This window comes from Lytechinus pictus, chromosome 10, assembly GCF_037042905.1.
Source record: "Lytechinus pictus isolate F3 Inbred chromosome 10, Lp3.0, whole genome shotgun sequence".
Taxonomy (NCBI): Eukaryota; Metazoa; Echinodermata; class Echinoidea; order Temnopleuroida; family Toxopneustidae; genus Lytechinus; species Lytechinus pictus.
The window spans coordinates 35,551,605-35,576,823 of record NC_087254.1 but is presented as its reverse complement, the minus strand read 5'-3'; the positions used below and the strand labels follow the sequence as shown (position 1 = coordinate 35,576,823).

The window sequence follows — 25,219 nt, the reverse complement described above, 5'->3', positions numbered from 1 at the left end:
GAGTAACCTAAAAAAACAAATGGTTTGAGTTTGAGGCATATTTGTTTCTTTTTTAGTTGTAAGGTAGAATCTCTTTAAAGAATTTGGAATGTGGACTTGAAAGCCATTTTAAGACTTGATTCTCACAAAGTCATTCCACAATTGAGTATTCTGACAAAAAGTACTTCAGTTGGTGAGTTAACATGCCATATCTTCTTCATTGTAGGTTTGCGTCACTTCAACCAATGAACTCGACCAAGTTAAAGCGGCACGGATCACTGGGCGGGGTAGAGCATGCTGGGAAGGTTCTCAATGGTAATAAGACCAAGAGGATGTCCGAAACGCAACTCGACCTGACGTTCCTCAGCTATGGGGCGAAAACGACGACCAAAAAGAATCTCATTACCCCATGGGAGGAAGACACAAGCTGACCTGAACTATAAACTTTGACCTTCAATCAAACAGTGTGTGTTATACTGTTACTATTGTTGTTACCATGGAAACAAGGATACAACATTCATTGTCTAGTAGATTGCAGACTTATAGATGTTATGGAGTGCAGCAACTTTCATTTTTACCACCGCAACATAAGAAAGCATCGTGACGTGGAATGCTGTTAATTGGACTTTAGCTGTTTATAGGAGTTTTTTATTTATTACAAGAGTTCCAGGAGCTGCTGCGAAATATTAAATGTATTTAATCAAACATAACTAAAAGAATTAAATGCAACTTGATTTAAAAGCAATCAGAACCATGGATTTGGAGACATGTACTCGTATTTTTTTTTTTTGCTTAAAGGGGATCCATTCTTGGTGATTTGGCTGAAAGGAAAAAATAAGAAAATTCAGAATGGTGAAAGTTTGGAAGAAATGGGTCTAGGATGAAGTAAGTAATGGCTGTTTCAAAAATGAGATCACTGACACTATGTAAAGCTCAAATTGGCAACTTATAGAGGACAGCTCTCCGAAACATATATGTTTTGAATATCAGGCATTTGTGGGACTTTTATGTACCTTTCCATCAGGACAGAAAGATCAGTATAAAATTGAGAGCATATTTTTATGCCTTCGTAAAAGCCAAAAAAAGAAGTTGTTTTGAGATTCTTTAATTCTCCTTTTTAGAGGTGACATTTTAGCTAGTTTGTGCATTGGAGCAAATAACGGAATTGTACCTACCCCCAATGAAATCCCCTTTGTTGCCAATTTGAAAACACCATTGTGATAACATTTGTGCAATAAAAAAAAAAACAATTTATTTTTGGCCTGGAATTCTTTAATCTTTCACCTCCATGTACATGTATCTGTTTCTCTGATTTATCTTGAAATAAGTTTTAATATAAGTTGGATTCGCCGTAAATCTACTCTTTTAAAAAGAACCTGGTTAAGGTAATCAAATTGTTTACATTTTCTTGTATTCCTCATGGATAACTATTATTCTAATATCGGGAAAAACACTTTTTGTTTTTCAAACAACAATGAATTCAGAGTTTTATGGTGTATTCCCTTTTCAGGCCAGTCACTTCTATAACTGAACTGTTTAATTAGATAAAGGAATACTGGTATGACTAATTTACCAGTAATGATTGTGGGTGATGTTTAAAATGTAGACAAAGAATCAATTAGAAAGATGTCTATTTCAAAAAATTGTTCTTTACATGTTCCATACACCGTGCATGCAAATTCTTTGATTAGTAACAGCTCAGTGCTAAAGATAAGTGATCTCTCATCGCTTCCTGGTAATTTCAAAGGCCCGAATTCACAAAGGTGTTTTTAAAAACCATCAGTTGAACCCATGGTTTATGCAGATTTTCTGTATAAATGACGCATATTTACCTTGTATGTTAAAACAATGTCCAGTGCTGATGCGCGCTTTTTCCAGTGTGCCAAATTTATGCATGTTGCCATGGTTGAATAATTATGCTATTTGATTCATGAGTCCACTGTTTGAATAGTCTCATTAATTCAAAACAGTGGACTCATGAATGAAATAAGGTGGATAACCACGGCAACAGGCATCAATTTGGTGCACTGACAAAAGCGAGCATCAGCATTGGACATCTTTTAATATAAGCCGTAAATAAGCGTAATTTATACAGAAAATTTGCATAAAGCATGGGTTCAACCGATGGTTTTGAAAACCACCTGTCATTCGGGCCAAAGGGTTTTCTATATCAGTTATACCTTTAAGACAAGAGAAATGATCTGTAAGCGCTTAGAAAGTAAGGCACCTTGTGAGAAGTAAGAGCACCGTATTTCCCGCAGGAATCCTGAAGGCAGCTTTTATTACAAATTGTCACAGCCACCATAGATACCTAGCATCCTAAAGGTGGAATTCCTGGTGAAAGACGTGACCCAAACTTTTGACAAGTTGCCTATGTCTTCAGCACCTGATGAATATAAATTTTGTTATTATTATCATTGCTTGATGGATAGAACAGGGAAATGTAATAAGAATAGACCATTAGAATTTCTTCATTTTTCTTGTCCAGAATATCTCAGGTCTTTCAATGTTCTTATCTGTATGGGAATTTCCTGTTGTAGGGAATCTGTTAGTGTTTACTCCCTCCTTGTTTTCAACTATACCACCGAGTCATATCTCTGTTCTTGTAAATCATGGAGTAAAACCTGCATGGGCAGTGTTTTGTAGAGCTGTCCATAAGGCAAATGGTTAAAATCCTGTGACTAGTCTTACAATATAGGAAATCCAGCTATACAGCACTATGCATCTTTCACAGCAGCCTTTCCATGTTCCCCATTACTTTCTCTTTGATGAAATGTAAGGATTCGTAATGAAAAAGGCACTTGCGGAATTCTTGCAGCTCCAACTTTCGACAAGGTGCCTATGTTAAGCCCGACTGGTTAACTGATCGCGAGTGCAAAGTCAGATATACTGTATGTATTGTATCAGTTTTCTGCATACATCATGAATAGAATTGGGGAATGAGTAGAAGGGTTATGAATAAAGAGTTGCAATAGCACAAACTCAAAAAGATCAAACACAACTTGACTTTCAACCGATCAGAAGGGCATTTTGGGGATATGTGCTTCATTTTCTAAGTAGCATTCCTAAACAAGTCCTTTTGGGCATATTGCAGACAGAGACTTGTGTTTGAACACCCACCGGTGTCTATAACACAACGATTTGCAATCAATTCCTATTACATAGCCAATCCAGATCTTTACAGAAGCGTTCTTCATTTCTTCAAGTATACATGGAATTTAATCTGATAGGTCTTTCGGGAATTATCTTAATATTCAAAAGGAACGTGGGGTTATTATTGAGGTCTGGGTTAATCATGGTTTATCAAGGTTATATTTGTTGTTTGGCGCATTCAAGCAGAAAGTAAAGAATTTTAATCTTCATGAAATGTAACTGTACACATCATTCATATCAAACTATGAAAAGCAGTAATGAAGTGAGCTTCTGGGCCATTTCAAAGGATATTCTGATCTTTGTATGATTTATTTTCATCATCTATTGCATCAATTCCTCACAGAATATGTATTCATTCTCTTCTTGCCTTCTGTTCATATGTTACAGTGTGTCTCAGAAAAAAAAATCAATATTCCTAATTTTACATAGAAAATTTATTTCTTGTTAAGATAATTTCTGCTCTGACAAAATATAACTTGATCAAGGAAATGAACAAATTGACACGGCTGCTGCAGTTGCATGATTTTTTTAATGAATCTGTTAAGACCGAAAGGTTCTGTGCTTAAAACTCTCACTCTAACCAAAGCTAAAAGTAAACACTGACAAATTGAAAACATTATAATATGCTACAAGGCATAACAATGCAAGTTTCATGCATATTCACCACTTGCCAGCTGAGTGTTTTGCTTGAAAAAGAACATCAAATTAACAGGTTGCTTTATTGTGGTTCTAAACAACTTGAATTACATGATATCATACTGTGCAAGGAGGGTGTGATTACATAGGTATGACGTAGAACAGTCCCCGTCTTACAAAGAGTTACGATTGATCCAATCAATCGTAACTCTATGGAAATCCAACAGTGTCATAATTTTTTCTACAGGAAATTTGCACAATGTCCTTTGTAAACAAAGAGAAGCACAGTGAAGTTTTAAGAAAACAAAGAATGCATGAATATTCATCAAAGCTACAAAATATTTTGAACAAACATGCATAATAGATGTTGACGTTGCTGGCCGTCCATAGTTGCGATTGATTGGATCAATCGCAACTCTCTGTAAGACGGGGCCCTGGTCAATAATTTCTTGATTTCCAGATTAAATTTTTAAAATATCTGTTATCACAATTTGAAAAGGAAAATAACACTGAAAATATCAAGTGCTTGAATGGATAAAGACTTCAACTTTTGACCATGCTCTTGTGATTTCTTTAAACTAATTTGACCATGATTTGTATGTCAAGAAAATCTATTACACACAATCTATGCCAAATAAGAAAAACATAAAACATGGCAAAAACTATTCCTAAGCATAAGGATTCATGAATGAATCTGAGTATGCAGGAATGCTCACCTTGGGATTCCATGTGATAATGGTGCAAAAAATTGAATGCATAATTCCAGGGGAAAAATAAAAAATAAAAATTTTCTCTACATACAAACCCATGTTATCAACCCTCCTGGCGCAGCGTGATGTCACATAAGTAAGGCCGTGAAGAAGCTCAATAAAGCCAATTTTCCAGGCGCGATAATTTTAAAAAAAATATTCAACTGGCAAGCAATGAAATGCACAAGACTTGCATTAGTGGGGGGGGGGGGGGGGGGGTTAGCTTAAAAGCTTTTAATTATATATTTTGTCAATTTCAATATTAGTTTTGATACAACTTATTCATAACCGAGGCATGATCATACTGAACATTGACAAATCCCCCTTTTTTTCTTTCTTTACTAGGTTTCACTGTATTCTATTCTATACAATGTAAAGTAAGAACAAATATGCATAGTATGTTAATATGTAAATAAAGAGCTTTATGAACACGGTAATCATTAGATATGGGTATCAATTATTGATGAGAGTGATGATATTTTAAGCTGATTTTCTAGCTACCTGAAATTTGTCTGTTTACAATTTCATACAAAGAGTGTACGTGTATATACAGAATTTCATAGTGTGTATATGTAAATAAAGAAATATAGATTAATCTTCTGTACATATTTCTTAATGTATTTATAAATTAATTTTTGGTGTAAATGTTGTATATGCTTGTACAGTTGCCAGCTTCGCGAAACCTCTGGCACATTTTTCACGCAACTAATCAGGCAAAGCATCTATCAATTAATACCTACAGTACAAGCACATGGAGCTAGAAATGATGGATAGTTGACAATGGATAGATCAAAATTAGCTCATGTTCATTGGTAAGAACTATGCTCTATTTGATTCCAAGTTCTGTGAAAAATGTGCCTCTGGTATTTTGTTGTTTTTCCAGATGCCTTGATTTGCTGCAAGCAAGTACTTTTGTGTTTATTTCCGATGAATCGCATAAAATTCTTGCAAGAATCAGAATAAATGCTTTATCTATGACTGTAAAATCAATTACGCCTTTATTATTCTTTGTGTACAAGTAAAGTATGCTTACCTGTATACTATATACCTCAGTTAGGTAGCTTATGATGCTGGTATTATGTTGCGGCTTATCAAAACTAAGATAGATTTAACATATTTGGTTGAAATTGCACAATTTGCCAGTTACTAGACCAAACCATGCAATTCTAACACTGTTAATTAAGTATTGAAGGATTTTCATTCTTAATACACAAAGTAATTGCACTCTATTTTGACTATTAATCTTACCAAGTTCACCTCTTAGTCAATAAGCAACATGTTAAATTTGTATGCCCTTTCATAGATTTGTCATCATTTACAAGATTTCTTTCACAAAAATATATTGGCTACTCCTAAATCAAGGGTCTCAGTTCTTTTAAATACAGTGAGCGGATCTGTAAAACATTTCATAAAAATCCCAGAGAAGTTAGAAAGGGTAAGTTGTTCATGCGGGTTATGAGTTTAAATGCTCACATTTTATTCCGACCATAAGGTTTATAAATAACATATACCTCTTATATAGCACATATCAGGCGTATCAACTAAATCTTGATGCGCTTCCAAAGGGACTTGGATAATATGACCCTGGCTTTATCCCAACAAGCCTATTACATTACACAAGCATAGATTTCAAGTAATTCCTGCCAGGTACTAATTCACCTCACCTGGGTAGAGTGCAGCACTGTGTGGATAAATTTGCTGAAGAAAATTATGCTATGGTAAGTGGGAAGTGCCGAGGTCATGGAATTGAGTCATTCATCAGCCGTCAAAATTTACTGCAAAGGTCATCTTTTCGGCGTCAGTCTCAATATCTCTATCGAGCAGGCCTTGTCGTAATGGAAAAAATGATGTTGAGGTGAGGTCATCACCATAGCAACCAAGTTAGCATCATCTGCAAAAAACGAAAATAACATTAAAGATAAATACCAGTTGTGGTAACGATCTCAAAATGAGTTTGAACAGATTCAAATAAAATTACCACCCAGGTGTTGTATGTATAAATAAAAAAATATGTGCCAAATGGCTCTAGACAAAAATGAGTAACTGGTGAGATATGAAGATATAAGCACAGAATTCTATCAAATGTTGGGTATTTTTCATAGAAATATTAATACACTGTTCCACATATGTTTTTCTGTGTTAGTGATCATCAGAATTATTGGTTTTGAGCTTGAATTCACAAAGATAAGTTTACTTTAATGTACCAGATCTAGATATATAATAATATGTTGATAATTAGCCTTGATTTAAAAGACTTTCTCATGAAATGATTTTTTGCTGCAACCTACACCTTTAAAGCTATTTCAGACATGGCACAGCAAAACTCTAAAACACTTTTGTGTACAAAGTCATTGAGGTGTGAGGAGTCAAAAACTGTTACAGAGGCAAGAAATACATTATATACTTGTTGCTAGGCAACAAAGGAACGTGCACCAGACATCGTTCAATATGACTCATGATGACATTCTAATATTATAACTTCAAGTATCAACACAAGTTCTGGTTTTTATATGAAATGTATTTAGCTGGGCAGGCTAAGAGCTCACTTCAATTAATTCTACAAATCACTTTGTTACTTAAGACTATAGAGACAATTTTTATTTAGATTTGAAGATATATAGCAATGGGGAGCTTCTTATATCAATTTACATAGCAATATATTTTACATACCAATTCTCTCTATGAACAACTTATAGGTATCTTTGCAGCGGATGGTTGAAGCGATGTAAGCAGTTCTATGTTGATTTTTTGGTCCACACAGCAAGGCACCGAGAACACGTATCAAGGCGGGTTGAACCCTTGAATCGTAGGCCACGTCTGAAAAAAAAATCAAGAATCCATGAACACTGGTGTTAATTTCTCATAATTTGAGGCCTTGTATTTAAGCATAAAGGGCTGGGATTCGGTAATAGGGGGGGGGGGGGGAGGGAGTTAAGACCATCCAGGAGGCATTATTATCATATTCTTAAATTCTATATTCACCAATTAACCTCTATGAACTTAAAATTGTAATTTCAATAAAAATAAAGGAACATACTTTCAATGACTATGTAAAAACAAATATGAATAATGTAAGTTTTCTGTTAAGAAATATTTGGACAGTTATTTTTTAACCCAATATGTCTTGAACAATAGATAGAGAAGTTGCTGTATACAGGGAAGCTAGAAAATGCCTTTCACATCATTGATACATCACTAACCATTTTATTTTTATTTTATTTTTTATTTATTCATTCACTTTTTATCATTTTATTATTTGTTTTACCGCTATAGTCCCCTTTCCTCCCTAACAACAGACCTGTCAACCTCTGGGAATGAAAAAGTGTATTCTGTGACAAAAAAGTGTATTTCATAATAAAATGTGTGGCGCACTCGCTCATCGCGGCGCTCAAGCTGCATGCAAGCTAAAATGCGCACTGCTCTTGCAGATGAAAAAAACAAAAACATTTAAACATGTGTATATCTCTCCCTGGTTTTAACAAAATGATTGAAAAAAAAAACAAGTTACCTGAAATTACATTGATCTAATAACCATATTTGTGTAAGTTTTATGAAAGAGAGATATATAGAGATGATTTTTCTCAATAAATTATGAAAAAAAAAAAATTAGTATTTTTTTAATTTTTTTTTTTACAAAAACATATTTTTTAAAGTAAAAACGTACTGCCGTATTTTGGTTGCAAAAACGTACTAAATACGCCAAAAATGTACTGGTTGGCAGGTCTGTAACAACTATAATGTATCTATAAAGCCATTTTCTGTAATTCTGAGTAACCATGAATAGATCTAAGTCTGATTGCTTGAAGTTGTAAAAACTAATAGGGTTAAGGTTATGTCAAAGTGATGACAGAAATTAGACCTATTAGAAATGGAAAACTTTTTTTTTTTCAGTAGAGGGATACAAAAACAAACTCACCAGCCGCTAGGATAACATCTGCATTTAGACTTTCAAGCCAGTCGTTTGCAACCTCTTCCCAATTAAAACAACACAAAGACACCTCAGTTTTTGAAGCAGGAATTTGATTTGCATCCTGTGCCACAAGTCTGTTTTGTTCCAATCTATTTTCCTCTTCAACACAGGTTTGCACACCTTGCTTTCTTCTATGGAACCATACACCAACGTCACACTTGCTACACTGTTCAAGAGTTCTAAGTGGAGTTGTCTTGGAAGTTCTTTGACTCTCATCTTGGTCGTTGCAACGTTCTGGAACAGACCTAGACCTCACTAGATCGCCCTGTGAGATCTGCTGTGAGTTGTTTCTATGGATATTTAATAGGAGATTCTCTTGAAGCATGTCTAAGACATCATTATGACAATCGGAGAATGTGTAGGTCAAAGGTCGGCAGAGGTCACACACCGCTAGACCGGTTAATCCTAAACCACTCCCAAGCTCCAGTATTCTCCTAGATACATAAAAGCGTATAATATAATTATCATTATAAAATATACAATTGATATAAAACTTTTAGTTCATGTCTCCAATCAAGGCCCAGATTTGGAGTAAGGAGTGAAATTGTTAAATCACATACTAATCAAAAGCTGATAACCTACCAAGCAAAACAATTCAAGGTTTATTACCTTTTGCCATCAAAGTATTTTGCTTTAAGAATAGGTTAAATTTAATAACGAGCATCGAAAATAGGTGTTATTGTGCTCCTTACTGCAGTTGCACTTGCCTGAAGGCAATGACGTCATTCAGTGGATGGTTGTAATTACATACCATATGTTTGTATTATGACTTCATTGTTTTGCCAGACTATGCTGGGGGGCATACATGTCCCCCCCCCCCTCTCATAAGATCACACATGATATTGATAACTAACCTGTCCTGAAAGATATGAGTGTTCTCTGCTACCCATTCAACCATGTGTTGACCAGCAGGCCATGATATCAATCCAGTGGTTCCATTGCTTACAAGGTGAAGTGATTCCTTCAAAGTGACAAGATTACCTGATGGCTGAATGGTTAAAAATAAATCGCATTTTGAATTATTTAACAATCAGAGTTTATCATTGAAATAGGGCTAGGCCTTCTCTGCATCATGAAAAGAAACATGTGTACTGTATTAATGTTAAATCTACTATGGCAAGCTATTGGGCACTGTTAGAACATTAACCTAAAAGAAATTTATTTTCGAAATACATGTTCACTCCTCAATTTGACCATACAGTGTATCTTGCATTTCAGGGCCAAATTTACTTCCCCTTTTCGGGTGTTTTCCAATTTTAGCCCACATATCTTATTCATTCGCATTCTTTGGCCTGTGTCTTACAAATCAGAATTCGCTATTGAAATGCGACTATGTCAACATTGAAAACACCAGAACATAATTCACATTCCAATATTCTGAAATCCCCTTTGTCCGAAAAGGTTAAAGTGTCCAAAAATAAAAATCAAGTAATTGACAGAACACCAAAATGAAAATATTGAGCCCTTGTAAAAAAATAATAAAAGGGTGACCTCATGCCTCAAAATTCACAAGAAATATAATTTCACTTGTTTATAACTCAAAAACATGAGGGGAAAGGTAAATTATCGGATGGTCTTATACCACTTGGTCTAATTATCAGTTCGTCAAACTTCACAGTCTAAACCCATTTCGTCTAATTTCAACTTCCACTAATTTCCACTTGGTCTAATTTTCATTTCATCTAATTGTCATATGGTCTAGTGACCGTTTGGTCTAATTTACACTTGGTCTAATTACCATTTAGTCTAATTTCAACTTGACCACTTGGTCTAATAGCCAAATGGTCTATTGACGGTCTTTTGACCAGTTGGGCTAATCATCAATTGGTCTAATTTTCATTTCGTCTAATTGTCATATGGTCTAAAGATTGTTTGGTCTAATTCACACTTGGTCTAATGTCCATTTAAGCTAATATAAAATCATTCATTATGAATTATTTTATCTAGAATTAGCAAATATGGTCATGGATAAATAAATACACCATGCATCAGTTAATACCTGTCGCCAGCATCCAAAGGTGGAGCTCTAGCCGGGGTAGGACTGGTGGCGGGCGAAATCTTCTCCGTGAAGGACTACCGATGACAAGATAGTCGCTCATCGAATTATTCTAATCAAATATAATAGGCCTATATCGATTATATATATGATGCTGAAAATTATATCATACTTACATGTATAATAATTACATCACATGCACATTTACAGATTCTAAGTATTGGGTGAACAATAAGTTGGGGACCTTGTAGCGAATGGCGGGGGTTTCATTAATATGAAGAAAGGAACGAAAATATAATGTAATTGATTGTGTGGATACGTATAATCATAATGGTATTGTATTTCAAGACGGTTCGCAGCAAGAGCTGAATTGTACAGAACTTTTACATAAAAAACATAGCTACAGAAATACTTACAAATATACAAAGCATGAAGAAATATAGAATCATTAATACTTTGGGGGTTAATATGAATCAACAGAATATTTTCAAATATAAGCAATTGCAGAAGTTTCAAAATTTGCTTTAAAATAGTATACGAGAAAGCGGATTGGAAGGATTTATGATGTAAGTGAATTGGATTGGATAAATTTGACTGTAAAGGATATTGAGATTTTGAATTAGTGACATATTTAAAGTATAAGGAGATTGAGAAGTGGAGATTAAACAATGAGAAAATGATTTGAATAAATTTTCATATACGGTACAGAGTTTTATATACCTACAGAGTATTTCTATACTGATTACTTTTTTTTGATGATGTATGTTTCTTTTCACTCGTTTCTATCTTTTCTTTGTTTCCTTTCCCTCTATTCTTCCGTTTTCTTTCTCCTCCTTTTACCTTTTTTCCATCTCTTTCCCCCCTTCCTTTTCTCTCCCCTCTCCTTTCTTTACCCCTTCCTTTCCTCTCCCCTCTCTTTCGTTTTCTGTCTATTTTCCCTCCCTTCTCTATTTACCCTTTTGACTCCCCTCTCCCTCTCCTCCTCCTCCTCCTCCCCCCTCCTCCTCCTCCTCCCCCCTCCTTCTTCTTCTTCTTCTTCTCTTTCTTTATCAACTTTCTTTTAATGTAGGGCTTCTTCATTCAACCTTATCTTTCTCATTTCCTCATTATTTTTAGTTTGTTCTTATTTTTTATTCCTTCCCCATCCCCTCTCATTTCTCATTTACATTTGAGAAAATGGATAGGCCTAATATAAGGCCTAGAGCGGACAACATAAATTTCTACAGTGTTCAGGTTCAAAAATGAAAAATTAAAACACAAATAACATGAATAAACTGTATGTATGATGGCCCAATATGAATAGCCCAAGAAACCATTATCCCAAATGGAAATTAGACAAACTGGAAATTAGACCAAGTGACATGTAGAAGAAATGAAAGATAGACAATCTGGAAATTAGACGAAGTGAAAATTAGCCGAAGTGGAAATTAGACCAAGTGGAAATTAGCCAAAATGGAAAATTAGACCAACTGCACATTAGACCAACTGCAATATAGACCAAATTAATAATAGACAAAGTGAGGATTAGACAAAATGGTATTAGACCAACTAGTATTAGACTAACAAAAAATTAGACGAACTAGTATAAGACCAAATGACAATAAATTACATTAGACAAAATGGCAATTAGACCAAGTGACGATTAGCCCAACTGGGCATTAGACCAAATGGCGATTAGACAAAGTGGTCATTAGACCAATTGGCTATTAGACAAAATGGTCATTAGACCAATTGGCTATTAGACCAAGTGGTCATTAGACCAAATGTGAAATGGACTAAGTGGGTTTAGCCCGAATGTTGTTAGCCAATCTGAAGATTAGACCAAGTGATATTAAACCAACTGTCAGTTAACCAGGAAAAAAAACACTATTATATAGTCCAGTGAGATACATGTACCGGTAGATGGGTATAAACTGATTGTAAAACAAGTTCTATCATATTTTATTTCCTAATTAATATCCCTATTTCCTAAATAATATCTCTTTTTAAAATTCAACAATTTGGCCATCCAATGGCAATTTCCATCCTTGATTTGTTGGCTGTTAAATATTGTTACCATGGTACTCATCGTTGCCAATGGATAGCAAAGTTTTTATAATGGTAACTTTTATGCAACAGGGCAAGAATTTTATTCCAAGCTGTAATTCAATTCAAGGCTTTAATCCAGACACAGCTGCATATGCAGAGGTCCATATCAACAAATAACATACATGTAATATACATCAAGACAAACATACAAAGATAATACTGGAATAAACAAAGAACAAATAAAGTATAAACAGTCAAAAAGGAGTAAAACAAATCACACTAATAACTAGGAACAAACAATGAATACCTAAAACAGGTGGTTAAGCAGTAAGTGAATAGTACAACAGTACAATGGAAATATTTACATATGGCAAAATGAGTAACTTGTCTCGAAAAAGACAAAGATACAGACTAATATTAGTAGACCACTAATTACTTATGACTCTGCTAACAAATTGTCATACCAACGCTTCCACAGTTCCGAGGTGTACCTCGTACAGCTCTGTAAGGGGTTAACCAATATATTTACAATAGCATTTTCAGAAATGTCAATTCTCTCAATAAACTTAAAAGTTAGGTTTCTAAGAACGGCTTGACATGAAGGTACATGAGCGTCAGCGAAAATTCTACTAGCACTAGAGTGCCTAGGTAACTGAAGAAGCATTCTCATAGCATCGTTATAGGCTACTATAAGTTTCCTTAAACTGCTCTTTTTATATCTGCACCATAAATGTGCAGTATACAACGGTGTACAATATGCTCGAAATAATGCAATCTTTACTCCATGGGAGCACATATGGAACTTCCTGCACAGTGTGTTTCCTTGTGCATAAAGTTTGCGACACTGTCTATAAATATCTCTATCATCACATAGGTCCTCTGTGAAAAAATGACCAAGATATCGGGTCTCCTTACAAACTTCAAGTTTGGTGCCACACAGATAGAAATCTGGAAACACTAATCTATTATGATCTTTACAAGTAACAAACATAGCATGACTTTTTTTCGCATTAAATTTGACATCATTATCCATACCAAACTGAGTGCAAACATTTAACAAACTCTGCAGCCCGGCAGTTGACGGACTAAAAATTACAAGATCGTCAGCATACATCAAGTGATTAATCTTGGTACAACCAACTAAACAGCCAGTACTACAATCATTCAATTTCACAGATAAGTCATCCATGTACAAGTTAAAAAGGTATGGAGACAATATACCTCCTTGTCGAACACCATTAACAACAGTAAACGAGTCGGATAGGCAGCTACCCCATCTAATCATCATAGTTTGGTTACCATACCAATATATTAATATCCTGATCAAATAACTTGGTATCCCCCTATCATACATTTTTTGGAAGAGTTTTCCATGATTGACTCTATCAAATGCTTTGGAGGCATCAAGAAAACATAAAAACACTGAGGAATTTCTCTTTTGATAGCTCGCAATGATCTCTTTTAGAACAAAAATACACATATCAGTTCCATGTTTCGCTCTAAAGCCAAATTGATTATCACATATTGAAATATATTTTTCTAACCTAAACAGAATTATCTTCTCCAAGACTTTAGAAATTACACTCGCTAACGCAATTGGTCTATAGTTATTTTTGCTAGCAATTCGGCCCGCTTTGTCCTGTAAGTTGCCTGAACAAAGTAAATCAATTATCTTTCTTTGTGAATGTACATACATGTATCTTGTGATGTTAAAATGCAAAAAATACACACATAAAATTCAATCTCATCAGTTTGAAACTTATTTTTTTTTACCAGTTTGTATGTCTTGAAGAATGTCTTCTGATCCTCTGTCTCATTCTGTGCCACCAATGTGGAGTATACCTCATACAGTTCTTCTGCTATCTCTTCACCATACTCCTCACACTGAAATGAATGAGATATAAAGATAATCATAAAACAAATTACAATATCACTATTGATTCTTCTTTTTTTTTGTAACGTTGTACAGTTAAATTTCAATTACTTTTGTCTCATCATAATGATTATGAAACTTTCAATTTCATTTTTCATATGATTTTGTTTTGTTTTATGCTCTATGATAATTGTTAGTGGCGTTATGTTGTATTGGTTATGTTATGCTACATGTACAGGCATGTGATTTTTGTGTGTGTGTCTTTGCTGTTGTGTTGTACCATGCCATCATAATATTGAATATTGTACATTATGTCTTATCAATTTAAATTAAATATACAGTTATTGTCAAAACTTTAACTTAGGTACATGCTTGCCTTGTATTTTTTTTACTTAAATAAACCACTGTGAATTGAATTGGATTTTTTGGTCAAGCTTAGGGGTCTGTAATTAAGTTAACTTTTTCTGTCCCTGGCGTTCCAATGGTTGATATTTCTTATTTTGTATTGTTTACATTGAAATGTATTTTTTAATATTATTTGCCGAATAATAATGAAAAAAAAATAAAAATAGGAAGAGCTTTTATTTTTCTTGAAAAAATAATTTCATTCAACATTTTCTATTTAGGTCCATTCTTTTTCAAAACAATGATGGATTTCCATTTAGTTGAAGTTAATCGGATTAATTGTAAGTTTCTGTAAGATGGGACACTGAATACTATTTTCTTCCCATGACCTAACACAGGGCCAAGGAACCACTACAGTCAATCAAGTATTGACTATTTCCCACAGGACAAGACATCAAGAATTACCTGTGGCTGAAGAACATGCAGGGGCACAAAGATAGATCAACATGTGATCTAATGTCTACTTAAACTAACCTGTTTCAAAATGTGCTTGGCGAAGAGTCTTCTGTATTTGAGTGTTGGAGGGAAATCTCTGGACACGGATGACATCAAAGTCTGTGAATTAAAACAAAATCATAGATTTATAGAGCCGTAGTTTGGCTGGTAAAATGATTAAATGACGAGATACAATCAATAAAAGAGCATAATACACATACTGTGCATGTGCGACAAAATTATAACGAGGTTCTCAGAATTGACAGATAAAGAGAGACAAAATTGCTATATGTACATTTGTAGCTCTACATTTAAATTATCTAAGTTTTCCACAGTATCATTCCTTATCAATATTAGCAATAGCAAAAAAAAGAGAGGTGATATTGCCGATGCATCAGTGAAATGAAAGTAGAAGTTGCAGTAAGGTAGCTGAGGCAGCAGCAGCAGGGTCACTTCCAAACACAATAAAGCCACAGCGAAGTACAAAATATTTGATTAAAAAAATAGGCCTACATGTATGTGATAGAGCTTCCATCCAACCTAAAGTCTTCTTCAGTTCACAACTAAATGTAGGATACTGTGCATCATAGACTACAGAAGATAAAATAGTAGAAGTAGTAGAAATAGTAAATAACTGTAGCAGTACTAGTTGTAGTAGTAGTAGTAATAGAAGTAGTAGAAATAGTATACATAGTAGCAGTAGCACCGGTAGTAGAAATAGTATATATAGTAGCAGCAGCAGTAGTAGTAATAGTAGAAGAAGTAGTAGTAGTAGCAGCAGTAGGTAGTAGTAGTAGTAGTTGTAGTAGCAGTAGCAGCAGTAGTAGTAGCAGTAGTAGCAGTAGTAGCAGTAGCAGTAGCAGTAGCAGTAGCAGTAGCAGTATCAGTAGCAGTAGCAGTAGTAGTAGTAGTAGTAGTAGTAGTAGTAGTAGTAGTAGTAGTAGCAGCTAGCAGCAGAAGTATTATTCATAGCAGTAGTAGACGTGGTAGTACTACATAGCTACATGTAGTTGTAGTAGCATTTTTAAAGTTATACCTAAGCCATAGTGAACTGACTTGACATCTTGACATACCTTTTTGAGAATGTTCTGTTGTTTCTCTAGCGAAGGAGCAGCTGAATTAAAGGCATCCCCCTAAATTGGAAACATAGAATGAAATAAAAGATATTAATACCCGTATCAGACGTCTGAGCTGAAAATTTACAAAACCATATTGCCCTAGCTTTCATAAAGATCGGGAAGGATCGATAGGTACATTATTTACATTTTCATCGGTCTTTATGGCCGTACTGACTTTGTATGCTGAGACGACCCAAATATAGTTGCATTTTCCCTGGGCTCACATCCGGGCATCTGAGTACGCATACATGTAGAAAGACATTAAAAAGCGTCATATTGATCCACACAGCACAATATATATGTAAGTCATAATGTCAAACAAGATGAGACAAAAGCTGGATACGGCAACATTTCAAATACGTCACAATTGTATACATGTAGTTCAGAGACACAGCCTGCTCAACATGAAAAAATAGAATCACATTCTGAAAAAGTAAAATATCTGTATTTTTTCGATTTTGCTTTAGATGTCTGATTTGGATAATAAAAGTATTTGACTGGCTCTTCTTTCAGGAAACATAAAATATATTGCCCTTAACAATAACAGAACCATATTGCCCACATCTAAAGACTCAAAAGAGTCTAAAGACTTGGGCCAATAGGATTACTGGCGATATATTTAATGTTCCCCTCAAGGCGAGTCAATATAGTTAAATAAAGAGGCTTGCATGGTGCCAATAATGCTTTCCCTTCCCAAATCTTTGGTGGTGCACAGAACATCTTCAATTCACAAATCAAGCCCTCATCATCATGTACTTCTTGAGTCTTTTATGAATCTTAATGACAAACAGACCAAAATACTGAAGAGCATCTGGCATAATCGTGATATAGTCCCCAAATCCAAAAATGGGGATTATTTGAATCACACCTACCAGAACGCATGAAAAATCACTTCCTTTCTCCAGAACACAGTCCCCCAGTCCCCAACTCTCGCACAGCACGAGAACTTGCGAAATGATAACACACACAAATGAAACACACTTACACTTGGATTCTCTCCCGAGAACCGTATCTACTCGTGATACAGTCCCCACTCTACGGGAAATCAAGTTCACTTTGCACACAGTGGGGATAGCTCCAACAGTATATTATACTCGTGATACCGTCCCCTCACAACATAAAATCGTGCTCGTTCGACAAGGGGATGGGGACAGTTTCCCAGTGCAACGTGACAAGGAGGACTCATTCAAAACCTTCGGGAATTATTATTATTATTGTCATTATCATATATTATCATTATTATCATTTTATCATATTATTGTTGTTATTTAATCATTATTATCATTATTATTATTATTATCATTATTGTTATTTAATCATAATTATCATTATTATTGCTATTATAATTATTGTTAAATATTGTCAATATTATTAATATCATTATTATTATTACTATCATATCATATATCATTATTATTTTTTATTATTGTTGTTGTTATTATCATTATTATAATAATGATGATGATATTATAAATTATTATATTATCATTATAATTATTATTCGTTATCATTGAAAATGTGCCCCTTCCATCCATTCTGTTCCTTGTATTTCATTTAATTCCTTCAAATGAAATCACTGTAGACTCGTAATAATGTTTGGGTATTAATTATTATCATAATACCTGATCATCATTGGCATCATTTTCATTATTGTTGTTGTTATTATTGAAAGAGTCACCCCAAAACATTAAAGTAATCAATACCAATATGTGACAGAAATGAAAAGTAAAGTAATGATAACAACAATAGTATAATGATGGGGATGATGATAATAAAGATTAATAACAATAATGATGTTGATAATAATTATGATAAAGGTAAATATAATGGTAATAATAGAGAATAATAACAATAATAATTATTATCATAAAAATAAAAGATAAATAATGTTAACAAAAAATAAGGATAACAATAATAAGTAAATAATAAATAAATACCATAAAAAATAATGACAATAATGATGATAATAATTACGATAATACCCAAAAGTTATGAATGAGTCTACAGTGATTTCATTTGAAGGAATTAAATGAAATACAAGGAACGGACTGGATGGAAGGGGCACATTTCCAATGATAAAGAATAATAATGATAATAATAATATAATAATTTATTATACTATTATCACTATTATGATGATAATAATAACAACAACAATAAAGAATAATATTTATTATGATGATAGTAATAATAATATAATAAAAATAACAAAAATAATAACAACAGCAATGATAATATAATAAGGGATAATAACAATATTAATAACAACAACAATGATAAAGAATAATGATGATGATAATAATATAATAAAGAATAATAACCATAATAACAACAACAATAATAAAGAATAATAATGATATATGATGATATTTATAAAAATAATTATATTAATAATGATAACAAAATATTGATAATAAAAATAATAGGCCTAACAATAAAAACAACAATAATAATAATATAATAAAGGATAATAACAATGATAAAAAATAATAATGATGTATGATGATGATAGTAATAATAAAATAAATAATAACAATAATAATGATAATTATGATTAAATAACAATAATAATGATAATAACAATAATGATAATTATGATTAAATAACAATAATAATAATAAAATATTAATAATGATAAAATGATAATATAATATGATGATGACAATACTAATCAGGGTTGTAATAAAAAACGTTTTTTATTAAAAAAAACAAATAAAACGTTTTTTATTGTTTTAAAACGTTTTAAATCGTTTTAAAACGTTTTTTTTTCCAACGAACGATGTAATTTTCCTGTAAATCAATTAAATTATACACTTAATACAGTATGATTTAAGCTCTTGATGTTTTAAATACATTTATGGAGTAAGTAAGAGATGACTACAATTTTTGTTACTGAATTTTCAACAGAAAAATTCATATTTTTCCCAAAATTACTAAATCAAGGAAATTGAATGCCGAAAAATTAAGTTGACATTTTATAAGTTTATTCCTCATACATGTAGTCTCAGGGTTTTTTAGTCTTGTCAATCTAGGGGGTGAGAAGAAGTTGCGCTATGTAAGAAAACAACATAATCTATAGAATATAGGCTTTCAAAGCTTAATTTCATTTACTCAATATGCTTTATTTCATTTGAATCAATTATACCAATTTTAAGTAATAATAATGATAATAATAGTCCGCTTTTATATAGCGCTTAATACATTGGAACGATGTGTCTAAGCACTTTACAGATATATTATTAAGCCAGTCATCGGATCAATCAGTCATTCCCGCACACAATGCATGCACATCCTCCACTCCCTGGGTAGTATTCCAGTCAGTCGCTAGTGAGGCGCACACAGTACTGGACAAGCTACAATGATTTTCGCATCCTACCGGGTACCCACAAGTGCATGAAATATAAGTTTGGGTTTAAATCTATAAATATTAGGCCCTTGAACTGCTTATTTCTTTAATTGAGGAATTCTGATCAAATTGTTTTTTTCAATGTTTTTTTTAACTTGTTTTTTTAATATTTCTTATGTACAGTTTTGTGGTTACTTTTGGTTTTTTTTAAAAGTTTTTTAATGAAAATTATTGGTAATAATTTTCCAATCATTAACAAAAAGCACAAATATTGATACAGATCAAATGTTGGCAAAAAATTTGCATTGGCTTTATACATGAAATCACGATATTGAGCAATTCTGGTCTGACATGCACTTGTGTAATATCATGGAGCTATCAATGTGCTGATAGCTCCATGGTAATATCATAACCGCATATCCATGCATGTATCCAAAAAATAGTCTTGAACAATATGGCGTGGCCCTGCCGTGCTTATGGATTTATCATAGAAATTTTTAAGGGGGCCATTACAGTCCCCTGGGATTGTTAGGGTTAAAGGTCAAATCCACCCCAGAAAAATGTTGATTTGAATCAGTAGAAAAAATTCAAACAAGCATAATGCTGAAAATTTCATCGAAATCGGATGTGAAATAAGAAAGTTACGACATTTTAAAGTTTCGCTTATTTTTCACAAAACATTTATAACAACTCAGTGATGTGCAAATGAGAGAGTTGATGATGTCCCTCACTCACTATTTCTTTTGTTTTTTTAATTGTTTGAACAATACAATATTTCAATTTATACAGATTTGATAATAATGACCAACTTGACTGAACCAAAAAATGTTAAAACAATTGTAGTTCCACTCATGTTCAGGGAGGAAAAAACTATATTTTACATGACAATGAGAAAAAAACGACATACAAAATAAATAGTGAGTGATGTCATCAGTCCCCTCATTTGCATACCAACCAGGATGCGCATATAACTGTTTTGCGAAATTAAGCGAAACTTTAAAATGTCATCACTTTATTATTTTACATCCGCTTTGATGAAATTTTCAGCATAATACCTTTTTCTTGGGGTGGACTTGTCCTTTAAGGTTTGCTAGCTGATTATCTTATTATAAATTAAACTACTTTTCTTCATCTTTACGAAGCGCAAAGTTTCACCTACTTTAGTGTGTACCTCAAGGTTACAATGTCAGTTATACTGTCTATTTGCAAAATATTATTGTGCTTGTGCAACACTTCCATTTCATTCAAGTACTACTATTACATATTTGAGCTTATTTTTAATAGTGTTTCTTTCCCTGTCTAAAAGTGAGCACAGCACTCAAATGCTTGTTAAAATGAGAATATATAGATTGATGTACATAATTGAACAGGAGGAAAGGAACACGACAAAGCAATGGAAAAAGGGAGAAGGGGGGAAAGAGAGAGGAGAAAAAGAGTGGTGTTGAGAAAGAGATTTAGTTAGAAGAAAATAATATACCACTTCAGAAATAAAAGTATAAAAAAATATATTCATGTAAAATCACATCCATGCATATTCATAACACACAAGTCTATGAGGCGTTTTAAATCACGTTTTTTTTGTAAAAAAAACGGGTGTTTTAAAACGTGTTTTAAAACATGTTTTAAAACACACCGTTTAAAACGTGCCAACCCTGATACTAATTCCCGAAGGTTTTGAATGAGTCTTCCTTGTCACGTTGCACTGGGAAACTGTCCCCATCCCCTTGTCGAACAAGCACGATTTTATGTTGTGAGGGGACGGTATCACGAGTACTGTTGGAGCTATCCCCACTGCGTGCCAAACGAAATGTGTATCCCATAGTGTGGGGATTGTATCACGAGTATAGCTATACTGTTTGAACTGTCCCCACTGCGTGCAAAGTGAACTGTGTATCCCATAGCGCGGGCACTGCATCACGAGTATACTATACTGTTGAAACTGTCCCCACCGCCGTGAAAATCAAACTTGATTTCCCGTAGAGTGGGGACTGTATCACGAGTATATAATAGGGAGAGAACCCAAGTGTAAGTGTGTTTCATTTGTGTGTGTTATCATTTCGCAAGTTCTCGAGCTGTGCGAATCTAATAATCCCCATTTTGGGATTTGGGGACTATATCACGATTATGCCGAGCATCTTTCTTTCACCTCATGCGAAATATCATCTTATGGACATCATGAGCTCCCTGGTTTAGTCATGTGTGACATGGACTACCTCGAGCGATGTTCGTGTAAGCTCACTTCACTCCACTTCACTACCGCTGCACTGCGCTCCACCTACGGACTCGATGTTCGGGCAGGTGGAGCGTAGTGTAGCGGTAATGGCGCCTGTACAGGCTGTAGTCTGCACGAACTTCGCCCGAGGTAGGACATGATCTAACCAAGGGACCTCCCGCGCGCCCGCTTCGCGGGCGGGAGCCCTTACCGTATATTAGGCCATGAATTATTTGCATTGCCATTGCCATTGGTTGTGAACAGGTTGATAATTCTCGTAAAAAATACTCACCCAACTCAAGTGTCGAAGTGGGATCATTTCAAAATATTGGTTCACAAGTTGGTCCATTTCCATATCGCTTCAAGGTCTATTCATCAGACTGCAACAGCTTAACAAGAATAACTTAAAACGAACACCCTCGAGTCTTCGATAGCGTACCGTACTCGTGACTCGTCCAGAGCTAGCTCGTGCCGGCCGGCGGTACGGTATAAAGAGGCCCTGATTATACTTGGTGGAGATCTGAATGCTGATCTGACAAATGCATCGTGTAAGAAACCTACAAAGCGTATTCTAAAGGAATTTCTGATTAGTGAGAACATGATTAACTTATCATCTCTCCAAAATAAAAAGGAGCTATACACCTTCCAATCAGATGATGGTTTACGACAATCATACATTGATGACTTCATAATTCCTGCAAAACTCGAAAACTGCTTCTCTGACCTTCTTATTCAGCATGACGATCCTTTAAACACCTCTGACCACACACCGGTTAAAGTGACATTTTCACTACCACTTTTAGCCAATTATCAAGTAGATCATGATATACCTGATCGCAAAGCTAAAGGATCTGGAAAGTCTATACTTCGTCCTAAGATATCTTGGCATCAGTGCAGTGCTGACCAGCTACACCTTCTCTATACTCTTCCTATGGAACAAATATCAAAGAACCTTTTCTATAATCTTCCTGCAATGTGCTTGGATCCGACTCAAATCGACCTGCTGCTTGATCAACTTAGCGAAGAAATGTTGAAGGTATCACTAACTCTACCACACTCGAAGGGCCGTCAGAAAAGAAAAAGGAAAGGGAAAAGAGAGTGGACCAAAAAGGTAGAGGCATGTTATAAACAATCTCAATATTACTGGCGTCTCTGGAGGGCCAGCGGAAAACCAAAAGGCAAGGACCCTCTCTGGATCAAGCATGTATATACAAAACGTCTATTTAGAAGTAGCATCAGGCAAGCACGGCGGATGTATCACAATAATCTCCTTTCAGAAATTGAGGATGCTAAAGGTAGCAATGATAAACTCTTCTATAGGCTTGTCAAAAGCACTAAAGGATCTCGGTCCACTGATACACTGTCTTATAGGGGTACAACATATGAAGGAGAGGCAGTTTTAGATGGCTTCAACTCACATTTCTCAGATCTTGCTAAACCGGATTACATGAATGCCTCTTCTCCGCCTGAATTGGATGAAGCTATTCCCACTCGCCCGTTCCAGGAAAATTTGAATCAACCACTTCAACCCTCTACTTCAAAAGATCTAGATGAAGCTATTAATTCTCTCAAGAAACAAAAAGCTGCAGGACCTGATAATATATCTCCTGAGCATCTTATATATCTTGGCCCAATAGCTCGGAAATTACTTCTCGCCCTCATCAATCGATGTATATCCCTAAAGTATATTCCTGAACCTTTGAAGTCCGGCCTTATAGTCCCAGTTCACAAAGGAAAGGGAAAAGATGTAAAAGATCCTTCTAACTACCGAGGCATAACAGTTTCTTCAACAATTGGTAAAGTTTTGGAAATGCTCATCAAATCTCAACTAGAAATTCCACTCGCAATAAATGATGTCCCAGACCAGTTACAATTTGGATTCCAGAAAGGCAAATCTTGCCTCCTTACTGCATCTTCACTGGAATTAATAATCCAACTGAACTCTGCCAAGAAATGTACAACATACCTTGCTCTTCTCGACGCACAGAAAGCATTTGACATCGTTTGGCATAAAGGCCTATTTTCTAAGCTTCAAAACCTAGGCCTCCATGAATCCCTGTTATCTACACTGGAAGAGTTCTACAACGGTAGTACCAGTAGAGTCATGTGGGAAGGAAAAGTCAGCTCTCCTTTTCAAATCCTTCAAGGTGTAAAACAGGGGAGTGTGCTCTCTCCCACCTTATATACAGTCTTCATCGATGGCCTGATCAAATCACTAAGGAACGCTTGTCTTGGATGCTCTATTAATGGTTGCTACATGGGAGTGATAGTACTAGCAGATGACGTTGCTCTAATTAGTACATGCCCCCGAGAACTCCAATCAATGCTGGATCTCACCTTCTCTTATTCCTGTGATTGGAGATATAAAATTAATCCACAAAAAAGTGCCGTAGTAGTAATAAACAAAAAAGCATCAACCAGTGTAAGTTCAGTCGAGTGGAAAATGGGAGGAATGACAATCAAGGAAAGCAGAGAGCACCCACACCTTGGCATAGTAAAAAGCAATTGTAATATTGACCATACCAATAACATCATTTCAAAGGGATATAACACCTTCTTCTCTCTCACTGGAACTAAGCAAGGAACTCTACGCCTGCTGCCACCAATATGTACTCATCTTTGGAAAATGTTCTGCATACCAAGAATGCTATATGGGATTCAGATTATTCAACTTACCAACTACATGCTGTCCCGTTTGAACAAGGCCCAAACATTTCTTTTTAAAAGAGTGCTTGGTTTGCCAAGGAGTGCGGCGGACGAAATTGTTTATTTATTGCTCGATATCCTCCCAATGGATAAGCGAATCGACTATGAAATTCTTCTCTTACTTGGGCAATATGCAAGCCTTTCAGACGAACGCACTGAGAGAAGAATCCTGTTGAATGGTATAGCATACAATACACCTTTGGTAAGACGCTGGATAAAAATCCTCAATAGTTATGAGCTTCCAAGTCTCCCTAACATCCTTAGAGATCGCATTCCATATAAAGTATGGAAGAAGCTAGCACTGGGAAAAATTTATAAACAACACTATGCTGCCCTTGAAATTGCAATTGCTACAAAATCTTCTCTAAGTCTATGGTCGGGCATGACCCAACGTGATAAAAAGAATTATTACCCAAAGCAAGTCTCCAGCCCTCTCCTGAGGGAAGCTATGTCCATCAGAGCTCAATTATCCTGCAGTACATACCCAACGAATAGAAGGTTATTCTCTCTGAATCAAAGTACCACAAAGTCCTGCAAGTTCTGCCACTCCGAACTGGAAAGTGTTGTACATTTTGTTGGAGAATGCCCAGCGTTTAGCACACACAGGAAAACC

At 34.7% G+C, this 25,219-nt stretch overlaps 2 protein-coding genes across 3 annotated transcripts in view; one reads left to right on the top strand and one right to left on the bottom strand.

Annotated features, from left to right (window-relative positions):
* LOC129270552 (regulator of G-protein signaling 11-like) overlaps nt 1–2,968 on the top strand; it is a 40,094-nt gene extending 37,126 nt beyond the window's left edge. Inside the window, exon 13 of the mRNA XM_054907915.2 lies at nt 206–2,968. Coding sequence (XP_054763890.2) covers nt 206–410 — 205 coding nt within the window. The 3' untranslated portion in view covers nt 411–2,968. The remainder of the gene's footprint in view (nt 1–205) is intronic.
* A 675-nt stretch (nt 2,969–3,643) lies between these two features.
* Nucleotides 3,644–22,390, bottom strand: LOC129269551 (protein-lysine N-methyltransferase EEF2KMT-like). 2 transcript variants are annotated; one of them, XM_054907066.2, is made up of 8 exons: nt 22,193–22,390; nt 16,298–16,357; nt 15,264–15,344; nt 14,285–14,395; nt 9,342–9,475; nt 8,434–8,921; nt 7,188–7,334; nt 3,644–6,408 (listed from the first exon to the last, which is right to left on the bottom strand). In XM_054907066.2, the coding sequence occupies exons 1-8, from the start codon at nt 22,253–22,255 to the stop codon at nt 6,302–6,304; spliced, it is 1,191 nt and encodes a 396-aa protein (XP_054763041.2). In that variant the 5' UTR covers nt 22,256–22,390; the 3' UTR covers nt 3,644–6,301. The 2 variants fall into 2 exon arrangements, with proteins under 2 accessions (XP_054763041.2, XP_063962038.1); XM_064105968.1 differs by lacking the exon at nt 22,193–22,390 and adding an exon at nt 16,488–16,658.
* Between the last annotated feature and the right edge of the window lie 2,829 nt (nt 22,391–25,219).

Excerpts from the sequence above, each read along its gene's own strand:
- LOC129269551 (XM_054907066.2), bottom strand. The coding sequence starts at position 22,255 with ATGGAAATGGACCAACTTGTGAACCAATATTTTGAAATGATCCCACTT. Across the intron at positions 8,922-9,341 it reads ACTCATATCTTTCAGGACAG|GAGAATACTGGAGCTTGGGA; the intron begins GTTAGTTATCAA and ends TTATGTATCTAG. Across the intron at positions 7,335-8,433 it reads AGATGTTATCCTAGCGGCTG|ACGTGGCCTACGATTCAAGG; the intron begins GTGAGTTTGTTT and ends TTTTTTTTTCAG.